The sequence below is a fragment of the Tamandua tetradactyla genome, chromosome 11, assembly GCF_023851605.1.
Source record: "Tamandua tetradactyla isolate mTamTet1 chromosome 11, mTamTet1.pri, whole genome shotgun sequence".
Taxonomy (NCBI): Eukaryota; Metazoa; Chordata; class Mammalia; order Pilosa; family Myrmecophagidae; genus Tamandua; species Tamandua tetradactyla.
In genome coordinates this window covers 84821166-84841260 of record NC_135337.1, presented here as the reverse complement: position 1 = coordinate 84841260, position 20095 = coordinate 84821166, and the positions used below count along the sequence as shown (strand labels likewise).

The following is a 20095-nucleotide window of genomic DNA, read 5'->3' as shown; positions in this document are numbered from 1 at the left end:
GTCATGTCCCACGTAGACAGGGGGAGGGTGGTGAGTTTGCTTGTTGTGTTGGTTGGAGAGAGAGGCCACATCTGAACAACAAAAGAGGTTCTCTTGGGGGTAACTCTGAGGCCTAATTTTAAGTAGGCTTGACCTATACTTTGTTAGGATAAGTTTCATATGAACAAACCCCAGGATTGGGGCCTCAGCCTATTGCTTTGGTTGTCCCTACTGCTTGTGAGAATATCAAGAATTTTCCACTTTGGGAAGTTGAATTTTCCCCCGTTTTCAGCATTCCCCGAAGGGGACTGACTGTTCTGGTTTGCTAGCTGCCGGAATGCAACACACCAGAGACGGATTGGCTTTTAATAAAAGGGGATTTATTTTGTTGGTTCTTCAGAGGAAAGGCAGCTAACTTTCCACTGAGGTTCTTTCTTACGTGGAAGGCACAGGATGGTCTCTGCTGGTCTTCTCTCCAGGCCCCTGGGTTCCAACAACTTTCCCCGGGATGACTTCTTTCTGTATCTCCAAAGGCCTGGGCTGAGCTGCAAGTGCTGAGATGAGGAATGCCAAGCTGCTTAGCAGTGCTACGTTGCAATCTCTCATTTAAGCACGAGCCAATTAAGTCAAACATCACTCATTGCGGCAGACACGCCTCCTAGCTGACTGCAGATGTAATTGGCAACAGATGAAGTTCACGTATTGCTGGCTTATGTCTGCAGCAACAAGACTAGGTATGCTCACCTGGCCAAGTTGACAACTGAATCTAACTAACACAGGGACTGCAAATACTTTTTTACTCACTGTTCAAATCACTCTGGGATTTATTAGGGCATCACTCTGGACAAACCTACAAAATCTTATGCCCTACTCAAGGTTCCATGTACTTATAGTGTTCAATTTAGCTGTCTACATAAGTTATATTAGGAAATGCACTAGTTAAAATACAAATTTTGTACCAAATAAACATTTTTTGCTTTAGTCTTACACATAAGTTAAAATTTTAAAATATTAATTACCATCTATTTTCAATATCCTGCAGTAATGACATTCCTTTGTTCTTCCTCATGCAAAAGCATTTTTAAATTTGTACATTTAGTCACTATCATTATACACTGTCAGCATTCCTAGATTATACCATCTCAGTCTTTATCATCTATTTTTCTTTCTGATTTCATTAAGACAGGTGTTTTAGAAAATAATGTTTCAAAATGCTACACATGGTACTAATGTTTGCACAGTATGATCAAAATAACAAATCTGGGCGGGCCGCGGTGGCTCAGCGGGCAAAGTGCTTGCCTGCTATGCCGGAGGACCTCGGTTCGATTCCCGGCCCCAGCCCATGTAACAAAAACGGAGAAACAGAATACAATAAAACAAGAAAATGTTTAAAGATGTTTCCCTTTCTTCCTTCCTTCCTTCCTTCTATCCTTCCTTCCTTCTCTCTGTCTTTCCTTTAAAAAAAAAAAAAATAACAAATCTACTTTGAGTCAAGCAAAACCTAAAGGGAATATTCCAAACAACTTGAAAATCATCTGTGTAAAATTCATCACACATTATTTTTTTATTTTATTTAAAAAATTTTTTTGCCAGATGTCTCCTTCAGTTTATTTTTTCCCATTTTCACTGAGATTTATTCACACATCATACAATCTGAAGTGTATAATCATTGGCTCGTACTATCATCACATAGTTGTACATACATCCCCATGATCGATTTTAGAACATTTTCATTACTCCAGAACAGAAATCAAATAAAAAATAGAACCCAAACCCTCCCATACCCCTTATAACCCCTGTTGTTGACCTATAGAATTGATGTAGTTAATTTTTTACTGTTGATGAAAAATATTAAAATATGACTGCTCACTATAATCCATAATTTGCAATAGCTATGTTTTTCCCATATACCCCTCTATTTCTTTTTCTTTTTACATTTATAGCAGTTCATGTGAGAACTTACTTATGTCCATTACTTGAGACAACCACTTTCAATCAAATTCACCTACAACACGTGATTATGATTTCTAATCCCAATAATGAGCTACCATCACCTCTATCCATTCCCAAACATTGAAGTTCAACCTTCTTATCCATTGTTTCTCATGACTGAATAATATTCCATCAGGTGTATATACCGTATTTTATTTATCCATTCATCTGTTGGGAACACATGGGTTGTTTTTACCGAGTTTTGACAAAGGCAGACACTGGACTAACCCAGCTGTCAAGCTTCAGGACACCACCATTATTTCAGAAAGTTCCTCAATGCCTCTTCCAGTCCATCACCAGGCCCTTCCAGTAGGTCTGCTGGATGAGGCCCTGGAACTTTTCTTTACTTAGAGCATCCCAAACTCTTAAGTAGGTTCTCATTAAATATTGGCTGAATTTATATTTTTTAAAAAGGTCAATGTAAAGGAAAACTTGAAGTGAATTCTAACCTAGATGACATGTAGATGTGGCTAAAATGGTGAGGAATTTACCCATAATGTCACATGACTGTACACACTAGAGTTGCACCTTCCAATATGGTGGCCACTGGCTGGTTCAAATCAAGATGTATCATCCATCAGTGTAAACTACATTGCAGATCCTGAAGACTTGGTGCCTCCAAAAGTGTATGTTAAAAGATCTCATAAATTATGTTTATATTGATCACATGTTAAGATTAATATTTTGGATATACTGGGTTAAAGAAAAGATTTCTACAAACTCATTTTGCCTGTTCCTTTTTTAAAAAAAATATTTTTTATTGTGAAATATATATACTTGTGAGAAAGTGATACAAGTACAGTTTAACAAACAGTTATAGAGCATATTTCAAAGTATAGTATGGGTTACAGTTCAATAATTTCAGGTACTTCCTTCTGGCTGTTCTAATACACTAGAAACTAAAAGAAGTATCTGTATGATGAGTTGGTAGTCATCATCCTAAGTTTTAGATCCTAACTTCTCTGTTACAGCAACTCCCTCTCATTGGTTGATCTCTCAATCTCCAGGGGTATTTGAGCAATGACCGTTCTAACTTCTTCCTGTTGAAAAGGGATGTCAACATTACGTGATAGTCGAATGCAACTGATGGATGTCCTCGAAGAGACTAATGCATCTGGATTGTAGGACTTATCTGGCATAGGAACAATCTGCAGGTTTTAAGTTTTTAAAAATAAGTTTATTAAGTAAAACATATATAGAGTCTGAAATAGAGCCCTGGGTATCCTTTAGGGTTTTCAGGGATACTGCTGGTTGGGCTTTCACCTCTTCCTTTTTACTTTTTTTTAAAAACGTGGCTACTAGAAAATATAAAGTTATATTTGACTTACATTATATTTCTATCAGATGGTATGGAATTAAAGAGTTAATCGTGATTCATTCCTGCATGTTTCGAAGGGGACATTTTCTCTATTACCTGTTTCGTAACAAAGGAATTATACAAGGGCTTTGTTTGTTTTGTTTTGTTTTTTAACTTTTTTATTGTTTAGTATAACATATATACAAAGCAAAGAAATAAAAAAGCAAGTTTTCAAAGCCCTCTTCAAAATGTGGTTACAGGACAGATCCCAAAGTTTGTCATGGGCTACCATACCATCCTCTCAGATTTTTCCTTCTAGCTGCTCCAGAGTATAGGAGGCTAGAGGACTTAAATACTTTGTTATCATCACAAATGACTTTTTTTTCCTTCTTTTTTTGTGAACACTAACATATATATAAAAAAAGCTATAAATTTCCAACCACAGCACCACAATTAGTTGGAGAACATATTTCAGACTTTCACATGGGTTACAACTTCACAATTTTAGGTTTTTACTCCTGGCTGCTCTAAAATACTGGAGACTAAAAGAGAAATCAACTTAATGATTCAGCAATTGTATTCATTTGTTAAATCCTATTTTCTCTATGTAACTCCACCATCACTTTTGATCTTTCCATCCCTCTCTTTAGGGGTGTTTGGGCTATGGCAATTCTAAATTTTTCATGTTGGAAGGGTCTGGCACTAATACGGGGTAGGGAGATGGAACCATCTGATGTTCTGGAGAGGCTGGGCCCTCTAGGTTTCAGGACTTATCTGGCCCAGGGACCCATCTGGTGGTTGTAGGTTTCTGGCAAGTTACCCTAGTGCCTGGAACAGGGCTTTGTTTTTGTAAATAAAAGCAACCATCGAGAGACACACCATGAACTAATAAATGAATGAAATACGAAATTGAAATGAGTTCTTGGAGGCGGGAGGGAAAACGAGTCTCGTCTCAAAGGGACCCGGCAGTGTTTAACCTCTACCCTGGCAATATGTTTATGTGGACTTTGAAACAGTTCACTTTGGAAAACAAACCACAGTCCGAGAGAACAGAATGTTCTGAGGTTGCTTTTATTCCAAAGAATTCTGTGAGCTACGCCTGGATACCATCGGTGCCGGCTCGTCCCACAGCCCCCCCATCCCCACCCCCCAGCACCCCGAAACATACATACACACATACAGCAGCACCGTGGGGTTGCCCAGAACCCACGGAGGTCCCTGGTCCCCCAGCCAGTCAATGTGACTGAGTCCGCCATGTAGGGCTGGCCTGGCTGCCCCCGCATGGTCCCCTCTGTGTCCCCCACTCCTCGGGCAGCTGAGGACTGGGACTCAATGCCCCTTGGTCCCACGTGTACAGGGTCTCTCGTGTGTCCTGTGGCCTTGCAACCCTGCCCATCTCAGAGAGCGATGCATGCAAACCCCCATGCAGCAAGAGGGCTTCTCCAATCTCAGGCTGCTCCTCTCGCGCTCTCTCTCTCTCTCTCTCTCTCTCCAGACGGCCCCTATCTGGGACCCCTACCTGGGCAGGGAATAGCTACATCCTGGACGGGAGTCAGAGTCACTGTCCCCTGAGAGCCTGGGACCAGGCCCCAGCAAGGAGACTAGGAGGCCACAGGGGCCGCTGTGGGCTGTATCAGTATGGTGGTCGCCTGCAGCGGGTAGTAGCGGCCTCGCCAGGTCTTCCAGAAGATTCCTTTCTTCCGCTGCTGCCGCTCCCGTGGGATGGAACGGAAGTACTGGCCATTGAGGTTGGAGTGGCTGCAGGTGCCGAACCACCAGCCACCTGCGGGGGGGGGGGGGGGGGGGGGTTCAGGGGAGAGGGAAAAGGGTCAGGTTGGGGGTCGTGGGGCCTTCCCCTGGGCTGGGCTTGGCGAGGAGGCTGAGCTTTGGACTTTGTACCTCTGATTCAGGAGCACTTTAGCAGAGCCTTCGAAGGGCTCCCCTCCCCTTAGCCCAGAGCAAATCTGCTTTCCCACGTGTGACCTCGGCAAGTCACTTCTCCTGGCATGTGGCTACGTTTTCTCACTTTTCACGGTCACCATCTGTATCGATGGATGAGCTCAGTCCCTGGGATCCTTATGTGGGTCTCTGGAGACCCACCAAAAAAGGCAGTTTCATTCCTGTCACTCCATAGAGCTAGGGCTCTGCCTTCAACTTGAGAAGAACGCGATTTTGTTTGCTGTAGGGTAGCTTTGCCACGTGCCAGCCACAACCTCCCCACAACAGGGTCTCGTCAAATTTTCCTAACAATCCCGTGAGGTGGTACGGGGGCGACGCCAGTAATTAAAGATGGAGAAACTGAGGCTTGGAGAAGTTACATCAGTTGCCCAAGGCACTCAGCAAGTGAAGAGAATGGGGACGGGGCAGGGCCAGGACGGAATTGGGGTGGGGGTGGGGGATGAGGCAAGACCCGGCAGGCTCACCCGACAAGTTCTTGGCACAGTTCTTGTCCCCTTGGAGGTCGTGGTCCTGGTCCCAAGTGGAGAAGGGCAGGGTGAGGCCGCTGGGCGCGACGGTGGTGGCACCCAGCTCGCTGGCCACGGGTGCTGAGAGCTGCAGGCTGTAAGCCGTGTCCTCGCCCCCTAGGCGGACCGGGAACTGCAGGGACGCGTCGTTGCCCTCCCAGTCACGCAGCTGCACGGCCAGGCGGCTGCCGCGATCCCCGGTGATGAGATGTACCTTCTCCAGGCCCAGCCAGAACTCGCCTGCAGCGGGGAGAGGCCACTGGGTGAGACCAGGCAGGCTCACCTCCACGGCACTCCCCTCCGCCCTCCCTGGCCTCTTGCCCCGGCTGGAGACACTCACCTTCAGGGTCCCCAAAGCCCGCCTTATAAGCTTCCCAGGGGCGGTTGAAGTCCACAGAGCCATCCTGACGCCTCTGAATTACTGTCCAGCCTCCATCTGCCCAGAGAGATGCAGGGTCACTCAGAGTACCCCCCCAAACGGGTGACCCTGACTTCGCCCACCCGGCCGCCAGAACCCCTCCAAGCCCGGAAGGCAATGCTCTCCTCCTCAATCCCTGGTGAGTCAGGGCTGAGAATATCCAGAGAGCTGAACAGCAGGCAGAGGGGGCCTGGCCCTATATCTTTGTCCCAAGGACCCAACAAGGATGGAGAGATAGAGGGAGGGAGGGGGCTGCAGAAATCTGTGTCATGTCTGCTAGACCTGGCCCTCTCCTGCGGTTCTTGGGAACCCATTTCTGAGCTTGGAATGGCAGTCAGCAGTGCAAGGGGCTGTATTTTAACGGGAGGACCAGAGGGCCTGCGACGGGCAGCTCCTACATCTGGAGAGTCAGCACAGCCTACCTGACGTCATCTTGCAGTTGACCAGGAATGGCGGGGACCCCTGAGGCTGGATCTGGAACAATCCACTGTGCCTCTCCCCATCTTCAAATAGCTCCTGGCAGTCCCGGGGAAGCCCTACAGGCAGAAAAAGCAGGGGGAATTGAAGCACGAGAGCAGTTCCTCCTGTCCCGATGTGTCTGGGGGCTGGGGCAGTGGGTGACAGGGGAGTGGGGGGCTCCCCATGGCCTTCCTCAGTGTGGTCTGTCTATAAGGCCCACCCTCCTCCCTGCCACAGGGACTTTGCACATGCTACTTCTTCTGCCTGGAGCCCCCCTCCCTCCCTCCTCTCTCAGCCTCATCCTTCAGGTCTCAGCTTCTGGAAGGGGTGCCTTCCCTGACCCCCTCCCTGCATCCCCAGAACAGGCCAAACCTCCCCAAACTGCCCATCTCCAACACTGGCTCTCTGGTGGTCTCTACCCTATCCCCCTACCCCACTCCACACTCCCCCACTCAGGGGCAGGGAGCAGCTCTTTGCCCACAGTTCAGCCCCAGCACCCACCCATTCTGGCTCACAGTAGGTGTTCATTAAGGAATGAATGACTGAGGGAGCTGGGCCAGAGGGCAGCCCCTTGTGGGGAAGGCAGGAGCTAAGCTGAGCTGGAGGGGGGACCCTGATTTCTTTCAGGTGGGGGATGCATCTTCAGGCTTGGATGGGGTTTGTGGGGGCACAGAGGAGCCTGTCCTGGGTCCCAGCTATCAGACGGTTAGGGAAGGGTGGAGGAGAAGAGGGATGGGGGGAGGGGGGTGGAAGGAGAGATGCTAACCCGAACAGACTGGAAGCAGCAGGAAGTCACCGCCCCCAGCCCAGCTGGGAAAGTAGGGGAAAGTTCGCCTGCTGGGGGGAGGGCCCTGCCGCAGGACTCTCAGGCTAGCCTGTGGGGGCGTGGGGGGGCAAACCCAGAGTGTGGGGAGGACACTTTCCAGCCCTCAGGCAGCTGCCCTTTCCCCTACTTTCCTGCCTTCCAATCAAGACAGGCTCCTAGCCAACCCAATGTGGACTCCATTTGTGCCAGCTGCTGGTCACCCCAGCTCTGAACTTTCCCCTGCTTGGCAGGGCTGAGCCAGGTATCTAGGAGTTCCATGCTCAAATATCTGCCCCCCCACCCCCCACACAACAATTCCTCCCTGGTGCTGTGTCTTCTCACCCCAGAAGCCCCACCTCCCAGGGCAGTGGCTTGGGAGGGTATATAGTAGCCTCATCACACTGGGATTTCTATCCTAAGGGTGGGGAGGTGGAGGGGGAGGAGGAAAAGGAGAGGGGGGAGCTGGGGGGGGCGGTGGGAAGGGCGGGGGAGCCCTCAAGGCTGGAAGCCAGCAACCAGCCCAAGGGTGTGAAAGAAACGGGTGGGGTGGGGGTGGGGGAATCCAAACTTTCACCCAGTTGGCCAGAGAGAGGCACAGATGGCTGGGTGGGAGGAGTGGGTCAGGAAAGGCACGAATTTAGGGTATGACAGAGACACGGGCAGCTGGGAAACCTCCGTCAGACACACAAGGACGCGAGGATCTATGAGCTGACATTTCAGGAGATTTGGGGCATGCATAATAAATGCCAGAGGGCTTGTGCGCCAGATCCTGGGACCAGACTTTTCCTAGTGGAGTGCAGTCAGGGGGAGTGTATCTCGAGCACTCTGGGGTCAGGGGAAGGGTGAGGGGCCAGGTGTGTTTGGCTTTGGTCAAAGATTCGTGAGAGGCAAGAGTGAATGGTGACATCTGGGGGGGTAAGTGGGGTCCCTTACTCTGGCCCACCCTCCGAGATCCACACCCCACAGACAACACAGAGGTGGGAAGCAAACCTCCCAGTGCCCACTTCCCAGCAGTCATTCTTTCCTCATCCAGTGAGAACCCCACACACTTTTGTCCACCACCACGTCCTCCCAGGGGTTCGATCTTCCAGGAAGATGTCTTTGGGCTGTGCCACACCCTCCCTTGCAGCTCAAATACCCTACGGTCCCCTCTTTCCCAGCCTGTTCTAGTTACTGACATAAAGAGGCTTTGGGGAAAGCCTGCTGGTTTGCCACGGAGAAAGGGTGGGGTGGCCTGGTTGGGCAGATTCAGGGATGAGGTGGGTAGTGCCCCCATTAGCCAGCCCTTCATCTTCCCTAGAGAGCCCACAGGGACCCAGGACCTAATGTGGGTCTGATGTGGAGGGAGACAGGAATGTCACAATATGTGGACAGTCCTCCAGAGGTGAGCTCAAGGCCCCACACTCACTGTAGAGGCGGCTGTTATTGTGAACAGCGCTGACATGCCCAGCCATCTTGGGAAGCCTCTTCTTCCTGGCAGGTTTGGCAACCCCATGGTCCAGGTCCTTGGAAGCCAGGAGTCCCACCTGGAGCAGCATGAGAGGAGGGTGTCAGGTCTGGCTGGTTCAGGCTGCCGGACTGGTCAAGCTCCACATCCAACCACCCTGGTCCAACCTGGACTTCCCTCCCCGGCCGGGATGGGACGGGACTCGGGCACCTGGCTCTGCAGATTCTGGATTCGCAGATGCTGCTTCTCCAGGTGCCGCTGCTGCTGGGCCACCTTCTGGAAGAGCTGCTCAATCCTGCTATTCTGAGCCTTAAGCTGCACCTGGAGAGGGTGTGAAAACTCTGTTGAGGACCTGGCCCTCGGGCCTCCAATCTCACCATTCATCCTCCCATCCGTTCTTCCATCTCTCCATTCTTTGGGGCGGGGATTGCGGTGGGGGGCGGCCGAGGGAGCCCCAATGCGCGCCCCCTCCCCCTCCCGTCCACATCCTTCCAGGTGGGTAAGAGCTCGCCCGGGGCGCACGGTACCTGCAGGCTATGCAGAGTCTCGGGCGCAGCGTGGTCGCCCGAGACTGGGTCGGCGGCGGCTAGCGGAGGGGCGGCGGACCCCCCGGCGTCCTGGCACGCGGCCCCACACGCGTCCAGGCGCCGTTCCAGTGAGCCCAGCTGCCCGCGGGTGCGCTCCACGTGCTCGCGCAGCCCGTGGCCGAGCTGCAGCAGCCCATGAGCCAACACGTTCATCTCGTCCCACGACGCGAAGCGCGGCGGCTCGGGCGGTGCGGGGTGACCCTGAGCGCTCAGCAGCCCGGCAGTGGCGGCGCACAGCACCAGGGCTGCGCCGGCAGCGGGCGCGCAGCGCATCCTTCCCGGGCGGCCTGGACGCGGGGGCTGCAGATGCAAGGGCTTGGAGACGCCGAAGCCCGGGCGGGCACTTGCTCGGGTTTAGAGGCCGCTGGGAGGAATCGGACCGTAGTAGGAGGCCCGTTTGGCTCGGCGTGTCCCCGCGGCGCCCGCAGTCCCCTTTTATAAGCCTCGTACGGGCGCGCGGCGGAGGCGGGGCGCCGAGAGTGCCGGGGCGGGGCGCGCGGCCCGGGGAGGGGTGTTTGCGCGCGGGAGGACGGGTAATCGTGGGACTGGTGGGGGGGATGCTCCGGGGAAACAGAAATCTGCGCACAGACCCAGCCCCCCCTCCAGCTCCTGGCAGACCTTCCGCCGCCGACCGTGGGCGACGTGACCCTCCCTCCCTCCCCGGCCCCCCCCCCCCCGTCCGGGTGTCAGAATTCCGAGCCGCCACTCCCACCTCCGCCGCGGTCAGTGGGGGAAAGGGCGCTCGCGTCAGCGGGGACCTTGCGAGCGGGCTGCATTCCTGATCTCCTCCCCAAGTCAGAAGCTGGGAAGCGGGACGGTGAGAACTAGGAATAAGAAAGTTCAGGCCAGCCCAGGCAGGGAGCCCGGGACAGCTCCGATGATCCGGGTTCATTGCGGATGTGTTTGTCGGATTGTTTAACTTCCTCCCAGTCCCCCTCTCCAAACCGTGAGCGCCCTGGCATCCGGGCCCGGGGTCTGAATTGTTCAGCCTCCGAACAGGGTCCTCCTTGTCCATCTCTTTGCCTTCCTCTAAAGCAGGAACCTCCGGAACAGAAAGAAGGACCCCAAGGAAGGAAGGCCTCATTTATTCATTCATTCATTCAACAAACCCCCTGCTGCCCTCTCAGCCTACACCCTGTCCTGGAGTTCCCAGGCTCTGGGATGGAGGGACCCCAGCACTCTAGCGGCAGGGTTGAGGCAAAGGAAAGAGGTGGCTGAAGGTTTGGACCACGATGCAATCCTCAGGGCCACGCATTCATTCAACAAATTTCCACTGACACCTCCACCTCCGCCCCACAACTACCCTATACCCCATCAGGAAGAGGAGGCTGGCATAGAAAGCTACGCTGCCGGGAAAAACCCGAGGTCGGTTGGTTCAGTGCATGGGCAGAGGGAAGGGAGTTGACTCAGCAGGGCTCCCAGCCAGCTCAGCCTCTGGAATCCGAAACTGGGCGCCCCAGGGCTTAAGTGCAGGCTGCCACTCACATGCTGGGCCCTGCCAACGCCTCCAGCTGCCAGGATGGCTGATCCCCACAGCAACGACAGGGAGACTGGAAAGGACAGGGAGTGGATCCAGATGACCGCCATCTGGCCTGGCGGCTGGCCGGCCCGGCCCCCCCACCTCCTGGCATCCTGCTGAGATAACTCAATGGGGGACACCGCTCTCACCCAAGGATGTTTTCCTCCTGCTCCCTGGCCCTGGCCTGTGTCCTTTGTACTCGGAGAAATGCTCAATTACCTTTCCCAGCCTGATGGCCTCGTGTAGTTGCTTCTCGGGGTCTTCCTCCATGCCATGCTTCAGAAACCACAAGACACGCCTGAGGCTATGGGAGGCATGAGAGCCTGCAAAGGAATTCATCCAGGTCCTGGAGAGGCTCTGGATTTCATCCTCATAACGAATGGCCCTGCAACGGCACAGGTACCTGATCAAGGGTTGCTTTCTTCTCTTTTTTTTCTTTAATTTTTTTATTTTGAACAATTTCAGACTTACAGGACAGTTGCAAAAATAACAAAAACCCATAGGGAGAGCACCAATGTACCTCCTCCCCCAGACACCTAGGTACACCAATTTTCACATTTTGCCACATTTGCTGTATCGTTCTGTCTGTTCATCCATCCATCATCTACCCATCTATCAATTCATCTATCTGTCTTCCTGTATGTTGGTCTATCTATCTATCCATCCATGCATGCATCCATCCTTCTTTCCATCCATCCATCCATCCATCCATCCATCCATCCATTCATCAATCCATCTGTCTGTCATCTGTCTCTATCCATCTATCCTTCTATATATCATTTGTGTCTTTGTCCATCCATTCATCCACCCACCCATCCATCATTCCATCTATTTTTTATCAGTTATTTCTTGAGCATCTGCTGTGGGCCAGGCACTGGGCTGGAGCCACAGTGGCATGACCTGGTCCCCACCCACACGTGGGCTATTCCAGCCAAAGTCAACGACCTTAGAAAGGTGACATGTACCTAGAATGTTCCACCACAAAAGGAAGCAGTGAAGTTCATGGTTGCTTGGGATGCCTGTTGTGGGCAGACTGAATGAAGGAGGCAAGTTCCAGACACCACATTTCAGGCTGGGATAGGACATGGTCTTGTGGATGGTGTCTTTCCATCTATCTCTCCAGGACCTCAGTCACCAGGAGCCTTCAGCGTCCCCTTACTAGCCTTGGGTTGTAGGGGGGGAGGGGAGACAGTTCCAGGAGGTGGGATAGGCAGAGCCGATCTTTCAGTGGAGGGGCTGCTTGTAATAAAAACAGCAGCAGACACCTCCTGTGTGCTTGACATGTGCCACGTATGGTTCTAAAGCGACCATCTATTCCCTTAATCCTGATAACATCTCCATAGGAGGAAGGTCTTATTATGATTCCCACTTTATAAATGAAGACGCAAGGAAAGAGAGGGCAAGTACCTGTCCAAGGTCACACAGTCTAGACAGAGGTAGATTTTGCACCTAGTCTACACCACCACCTGTGTTCTTAGCAGCCGTGATTCACTTTCTTTTACAATAATAACCCAATGCTTCTCACCTCACCAGGGAAGACCCTCCCCCTCCCTATCATATAATCAATAGACCAGTGGCTCACAGGCCACTGAGGAGATTATGTAAGTGGAGTTGAGCTTCAGTTAAATCGGTATAAAATCACGTTTGGGGCGGTGCAATGGTGGCTCAGTGGCAGAATTCTCACCTGCCATGCCAGAGACCTGGGTTCGATTCTCGGAGCCTGCCCATTGCCAAAAAAAAAAAATCACATTTGGTAGACATTTAATTGAACATATTAATTTTATTTTTTTATTTTTACTTTTTGTTAATTTTTTTATTTAAGAAAACAAACAATACATTTAGAACCACCAACAATGGATATCTTAGTTAGCTTAACCATAGGCATATTTAAATAAAGTATCCATATAATCATTGTATAGCCTGTGTTTGCACAGTAAGTTTCATAAACCAATTTAAAATTAAGGCAACAAGGAAAAAAATCTGCATATTCAGATAGCAAAGTTCTTAAATTCTAAGTATTAAACACTAACTCAGATACCATTTGATCAGCTATCAAAACTGTGAATGTTCTCAAAATATCAAGTAGGAAGTACTTACAAATATCTGCATTGCTATAGTAATGACCTGTGTTACTAAATATTTTCCTGATTTCAGGAAAATATGGAGATATGAATATTTTTACAATTAACATATGGAAATCTTAACCACTTAAAATGAATATCTAAGTTAGCTTATCCATAGGCATATTTAAAAAAAAATCTAAGTAATCATCGTAAAGCCTGTTTGTTTAATAAAACACAATTTTAGTCTTGCAGAGCTATTTGCTTTTCCTTCCCAATTTAGAAGCAGATAAATATGCTTTCATTTCACACATTTTATCCAGGGCTTGGCAAGGTGTTACAAACTCTTTGTGGAAAAAGTTCCCCAGGTGAGACAGAAAATGTAACCCCACAATTAACTTCTTTTTTTTTAAAACATCTTTAATTTTTTATTTTGAAATAATTTCAATGGACAGAAATGTTGCACGAAAAGTACAAAGAATTCCCCATCCAAGTTCACCAGTTGTTAACATGCTGCTCCATTGGCTTTATCATTTTCTCTTATTTTCTCTCTATATAATCTACACACACACATATAATATACACACATAGAGAGAGACAAATAATATATACAAATTTATAGAGAGTAATACATATAGATAATACACTGAGAGAGAGAGGCATTTATAAGACACATACAAATGTGTTTGGGAGACGTATGTATATATATATAGTACACCCATATTTATATAGATACATATATAACATTTATACACAGACATAATTAATACACACACATGTAGATATAATGCATACACATACACAGAGATAATACACACTATTTCACATACACACATTCACATACACATTGGTTTTTTCTGATCCACTTGAGGGTAGATTACAGACATATGTGCCTTCATCAAATACGAGAACTTTCTCTTTAAATAACCACAGTACAGTTAGCAACTTCAGGAAATTTGGCCACAACATCATAATCTTATCTAATCTACAGTCCATATTCCAATTTTTTTCAACTGTACCAGTAACATCCTATAAAGGATGATGTGTTTTTCCAGCTGGGATCCAATTGAGGGTCACACATTGTATTCCGTGGCCAATCTCCTCCGTTCCCTTGTTGTCAGACAAAGGTGATACATTCTTTGCCTGATGCACTTGGAGACCAATTCCCGAGACACCGGGGTTTCAAAGAGAGAAATAATTTATTGCTAGTCAGGAAGGAGGAGAGCAGATGGCCTATTGGCCCCAAAATCTGTCTCCCCAGACTGCAGCAATTCTGATAGTTTTATAGTATCAAAAGATGGGCAGGATAACGAGCACAGTGGCCCCAGATGATGTAATTAGAGGTGATCTAATTATTGAGCACGTGAAGACTGATTCCACGCTTAGTCACAGGACGTATGTAAGAAATTGGAGGTTTATTATGATGATGGGTGTGATTTTTAGGATTTTAATGAGGTATAGGTAACTTATAGGTTAAAAGTCTAACTACTACACACGTCAGGCAGGCCCATTTTGGTTAGATCCAGCTTGGGTTATCACGATAACTTTGGAATTGGGGTGGGTTAGTTCTGGGCTGACTCAAGGTCCTTTACTAATAAACATGAGGTGCTGTCTTAAGTGATCACAGGACTCCAAAGTTGAAAAACCAGATAAAACAGGTACAAGTGAGGGTCAGTCACAGGGTTTTACAATCACAGGGGCACAAGATAAAGGCTATACAATCATTATCAGACATCAAGACGATTGGATCACAGCTCAGAGATTTCAGGTATTTCCCTCTGTCTACGCCAATATACAAGAAAGCAAAAACGAATATCTATGTAATGGTCCAGCAACCATAATCATTCTTTAAATCCTAACTTCTCAGTTACAGCTAACTCCCTCTCATTTGATAATTCTCTCAATCTTGAGGGATATCTGGGTGATGAACCTTCTAACTTCTTCATGTTGAATAAGGGGAGTCGACATTATGGGGCAGAGTAACGAAACTGGTTGTTCTTGGAGAGCCCAGTACTTCTGGGTTTCAGAGCTAATCAGGCATGGGAACAATCTGCAGGCTTTAAGTCTCTGAAAAACATACTTAATAAGTACAACTTTTGTATAGGGGCGGGGGTTTCCTTTAGAGTTTTGAAGAAACTGTTGGTTGGGGCCTGCCACACTGTGCCAGTTTGCAGTATCTGGCTGAAACTTGCATAATAATAACCTCCAGAATGACGTCTTGACTCAATCTGAAATCTCTTAGTCCTTCACACTCTATTTATTTCCTCCTTTTGGTCAACCAACCCCACAATGCCAGGGCCAGAGTTATGTCCCACTTTTGCCAGGGAGACTTACACCCCTGGAAGTCATGTCTCACATCACATAGTGGAGGAGGTCAGAGTTTGGCTTAGAGAGATCACATCTCAGCAACAAAAGAGGTTCTCTGGGGGTGACTCTAAGGCATTACTTATAAGTAAGCTCAGTTTTGCCATTACACAAATAATTTCAAAAAGGCCAGCCTCAAGACTGAGGCTTATTAAATTAGGAGCACTTATTGTTTAAGAGACTATCAACCTCTAGAATAGACTCTTGACTCATTGTTTAAGAGAATATCAGGAATTCCCAAGGTCAGGAAGTTTAATAGTTACACTTTTTCTCCAGTCCCTCAAGAGACCTTGCAATTACTTTTTCATGTTTTTTGCCCAAAATACTTTGAAATGCACCAGATCAAACAGTAACTTTGTACAGTATATCAATACTTTATGCTTTATTCTAGGTCCCATGTCAAATAAAACTGAATTAGGTTGTTTAATAAACTGACTTGGACAGGTTAAATTAGATAGTGTATTACAGAAAATTTTAAATTTGGACAAAATAAACATCTCTTCTTTTGGGCTCACACAGAAGTTAAAGTCTTAAAATACACACCATATTCTATTTTACCCTGTAATCTGATTTACCTTAGTCTTAACCAGATCAGCTTCATTCACACTTTAATCAAAATCTGATAACTTTTTTCAGCTTTTTAACAGTTGCTTGCTTTAACAGTAAGACTGACTATCAGAGCTGGAGAAGTCTAACTCTGAGTCTCACGTGTCACACAGATACTCAAAGTGCCAGAGAACTGCCAGGTTATACCTAAAGAGCTCAGTACCTCGGATTTTAGAAATAACAGTTAACGCTCAACAGTAATGTGACTGTTAGAAGAGCTAACGATTTAAGACATAATTTTCTTGTAAGCGGTGGTAGTTAGATTCAGTTGTCAACTTGGCCAAGTGAAGGCACCTAGTTCTGTTGCTGTGGACACGAGCCAATGGTACGTGAACCTCATCTGTTGCTGATTACATCTGCAGTCGGCTAGGAGGCGTGCCTGCTGCAATGAATGACGTTTGATTTAATTGGCTGGTGCTTAAATAAGAGAGGGCGACATAGCACAGCCCAAGCAGCTCAGCATTCCTCATCTCAGCACTTGCAGCTCAGCCCAGGCCTTTGGAGATGCAGACAGAAATCACCCCAGGAAAAGTTGTCGGAACCCAGAGGCCTGGAGAGAAGGCCAGCAGAGACCATCCTGCGCCTTCCCACGTAAGAAAGAACCTCAGTGGAAAGTTAGCTGCCTTTCCTCTGAATAATTAACAAAATAAATCCCCTTTTATTAAAATCCCCTTTTTCTTAAAAGCCAATCTGTCTCTGATGTGTTGCATTCCGGCAGCTAGCAAACTAGAACATAAGCATTTTTAAATGAAGGTATTTTCAGAAATAAAACATATGACAGTTAAATTTTTTTTTGTAAAATTAGCATATATACAAAGCAAAGAAAGAAAAAAACAATGATTTTCAAAGCACACTCCAACAAATACAGAACAGATCCCAGAGTTTTCATGGGCTACCATTCCATCACCTCAGATTTTTCCTTTTAGCTGCTCCGAAACAGTGGAGGCTACAAGGAATATTAATATAGTGATTCAGCAGCCATACTCACTTGTTAAATCCCATTTTCTCTGTTGTACCTCCTCCTTCTCCTTTAATCCTACTCCCTGTTTATAGGGATCTCTGGACAATGTCTGTTGCGACTTTTTCATGTTGAAGAGAATATAAAATATTGATATACTGTACAAAGTTACTATTTGATCTGGTGCATTTCAAAGTATTTTGGGCAAAAAACATGAAAAAGTAATTGCAAAGTCTCTTGAGGAACTGGAGAAAAAGTCCACCCTAAAGGATAGTGGGATGTAATTAACTGATAACCCTGGAGAGGCTGGTCCCTCTGGGTTTCAGGATTTATCTGATTTAGGAACCCTCCGGGAATTATATGTTTCAGGTCCGAAAGCTTAGTGCATGAAACCTTCATAGAGTCTCAGTCCCAGACCTACATTTTCTCAAGAGTCAGCAGGAGTAATGTTGGTTGGGGGTTAGCCAACCATGGCAATTAGCACTGTCTAACTGAAGCTTGCGTAAGAGCAGCCTCCAGAGTAGCCTCTCGACTCCATTTGATCTCTCCTGGCCACTGATGCTTATTTTATTACACTTCTTTGTCCCCTTTTGGTCAGGAAAGCATTGTCAATCCCACGATGCCTGGGCCAGACTCATCCCTGGGAGTCACACACCACATTGTCAGGGAGATTTTCACCCCTGAATGGCTTGTGCCACATAGCAGGGAGGGCAGTGATCCTCCTTGCAGAGATGGGCCTAGAGAGAGAGAGCAGCCACATCAGCGCAACAAAGAAGTTTCCTGGAAGCAATTCTTAGGCTTCACTATGGTGAGTCTTAGCTTCTCCCGTACTGAAATAAGTCTCAATTTAAGTGCCAGCCTAAATATCCAGGGCTTGACCTATTTTATTGGGCGTCCCAGTGGTTGAGAGGGTACCTGGGGCTTCCCAGATGGGAGAGTTTAATAGCTCCATATATTTTATATATATATATATATATATTTTTTTTTTTTCCCTTCAGATCCTCAAGGGACTCTACAATACTTTTTAATTATCAGCCCACCATAGACTGAGATGTATCCTGGTTGTTATAATAAGCTATAGAGAAGTACAAAGCCTCGTTCCTGTTCTGGACTCCAGGAGTTAAGGTTGCTTGAATGAGCTATCCAGAAAGGTTGATTTACATTACATGTTATAGAAAATTTAGGTTCTAGACACAATAAACCTCTCTGCCTTTGATCTCACACAGTAGCTGAAGGTCTGGAGTCCACACTGTCATCCTTTACCCTGCATTCGAATTTACCTTAGACCCAACCAGACCAGCTTTGTTTAAACTCTGAGGTCTGACCTTCTTTGGTTACTCTGTTATTCTATGCAGCTACGCTAACTGTCAGGTCTGCAGCCCTCCATTTCTGGGACCCAGGTGTCACAGAGGTACTCCAAGTTCCAGGGAAATACTAGCGGATACACACAGAGCTCAGTGCCTCCGAATCCAGAAATATCCCCACAACTTCAGGCCACACGTGGCTGCTCTAAGGGGCCACAGTCCAGGCTCCCATTTTCTTATGAGTATTTTCGGGGAGAAACCTTAGCATATTTATTCTTTTCTTGCTGGCTTATTTTGCAGAACACAGTGTCCCTGAAGTTTATTCAGTTCGTTGTGAGGCCCTCAACCTCTCTCCTTTTTGTATCTGCACCAACTTCCATCGTATAAATGTATCACCGTTCGCCGTTGTGCTTCTCACCACTGCACCCTTAGGCTCCCTCTATTGGGCATCGTGGATAATGTCCAAATTAAACAAACCATGTCTTACAGTATCTTTGCTTAGTTGTACAATCAGCAGCATTCTCAATTTTAGACTATTGTCATTGGTCCATGTGCTGGTTTAAAAGGGTGCATGCCCCCTAGAAAAGCCATGTTTTAATCAAAATCCTATTTCATGAAGGTAGAATAATTCCTATTCAATACTGTATGTTTAAACTGTCATCAGATCATCTCCCTGGATGATGTGATTTAGTCAAGAGTGGTTGTTAAACTGGATTAGGGGATGACATGTCTCCACCCATTTGGGTGGATCTTGATTGGTTTATTGGAGTCCTATAAAAGAGGAAATATTTTAGAGAATGAGAGATTCAGAGAGAGCAACACTATGAAGCAGAGAGTCTACCAGTCAGCGACCTTTGGAGATGAAGAAGGAAGACGCCTCCCAGGGAGCTTCATGAAACAGGAAACCAGGAGAGAAAGTAGCAGATGATGCCATGCTCACCGTGTGCCCTTCTAGCCGAGTGAGAAACTGTGACTGTGTTTGCCATGTGCCTTTTCAGATGAAAGAGAAACCCTGAATATCATCGGCCTTCTTGAACCAAGGTATCTTTCCCTGGATGCCTTTGATTGGACATTTCTATAGACTTGTTTTAACTGGACATTTTCTCCGCCTTAGAACTGTAAACTAGCAACTTATTAAATTCCCCTTTTTAAAAGCCATTCTGATTCTGGTATATTGCATTCCAGCAGCTAGCAAAGATTCAGAGAAAGCAGAGCAGAACGGCATAGTCACAAGAAGCAGAGTCCACCAGTCAGCGACCTTTGGAGATGAAGAAGGAAAATGCCTCCCAGGGAGCTTCATGAAACAGGAAGCCAGGAGAAGAAGCTAGCAGATGACACTGTGTTCAACATGTGCCCTTCCAGCTGAGAGAGAAACTGTGACTGTTTGCCATGTGCCTTTCCAGATGAGAGAGAAACCCTGAATGCCATCGGCCTTCTGGAACCAAGGTATCTTTCCCTGTATGCCTTTGATTGGACATTTCTATAGACTTGTTTTAACTGGGACATTTTCTCGGCCTTAGAACTATAAGCTAGCAACTTATTAAATTCCCCTTCTTAAAAGCCATTCTATTTCTGGTATATTGCATTCCGGCAGCTAGCAAACTAGAACAGTCCATAATGACAAAGAACCAAAAAAAAAACAGCATCACCAACTACCAAATCAAAACTACCCCTTATCACTTGTCCCACTTTCCCCTCCCCCAGTTAGTTGTCCCTGGAAGTGCTGTGATGTCTTCCTGTTAACTACTGGCCATAGCATGCAATTTTAGCTTCCCCCCATACCCCTCTAGTATAGATTCTTTGTCTGCTATTGAACCATTGAAGTAGTTCATGCG

The 20095-nt window shown here is 47.2% G+C and overlaps 1 protein-coding gene across 2 annotated transcripts; it reads right to left on the bottom strand.

Moving 5' to 3' along the window:
• Nucleotides 1–2246: 2246 nt before the first annotated feature.
• ANGPTL4 (angiopoietin like 4) lies at nucleotides 2247–9861 on the bottom strand. 2 transcript variants are annotated; one of them, XR_013159609.1, is made up of 8 exons: nucleotides 9390–9861; nucleotides 9073–9183; nucleotides 8824–8941; nucleotides 6574–6687; nucleotides 6074–6169; nucleotides 5692–5973; nucleotides 4788–5051; nucleotides 2247–3011 (listed from the first exon to the last, which is right to left on the bottom strand). XR_013159609.1 is itself a non-coding variant. In XM_077121537.1 (7 exons), exons 1-7 carry the CDS (start codon nucleotides 9720–9722, stop codon nucleotides 4870–4872), a joined length of 1236 nt encoding a protein of 411 aa, XP_076977652.1. In that variant the 5' UTR covers nucleotides 9723–9861; the 3' UTR covers nucleotides 2247–4869. The 2 variants fall into 2 exon arrangements, 1 of the variants encoding a protein (XP_076977652.1); XM_077121537.1 differs by having other exon boundaries at nucleotides 2247–5051.
• Nucleotides 9862–20095: the final 10234 nt, after the last annotated feature.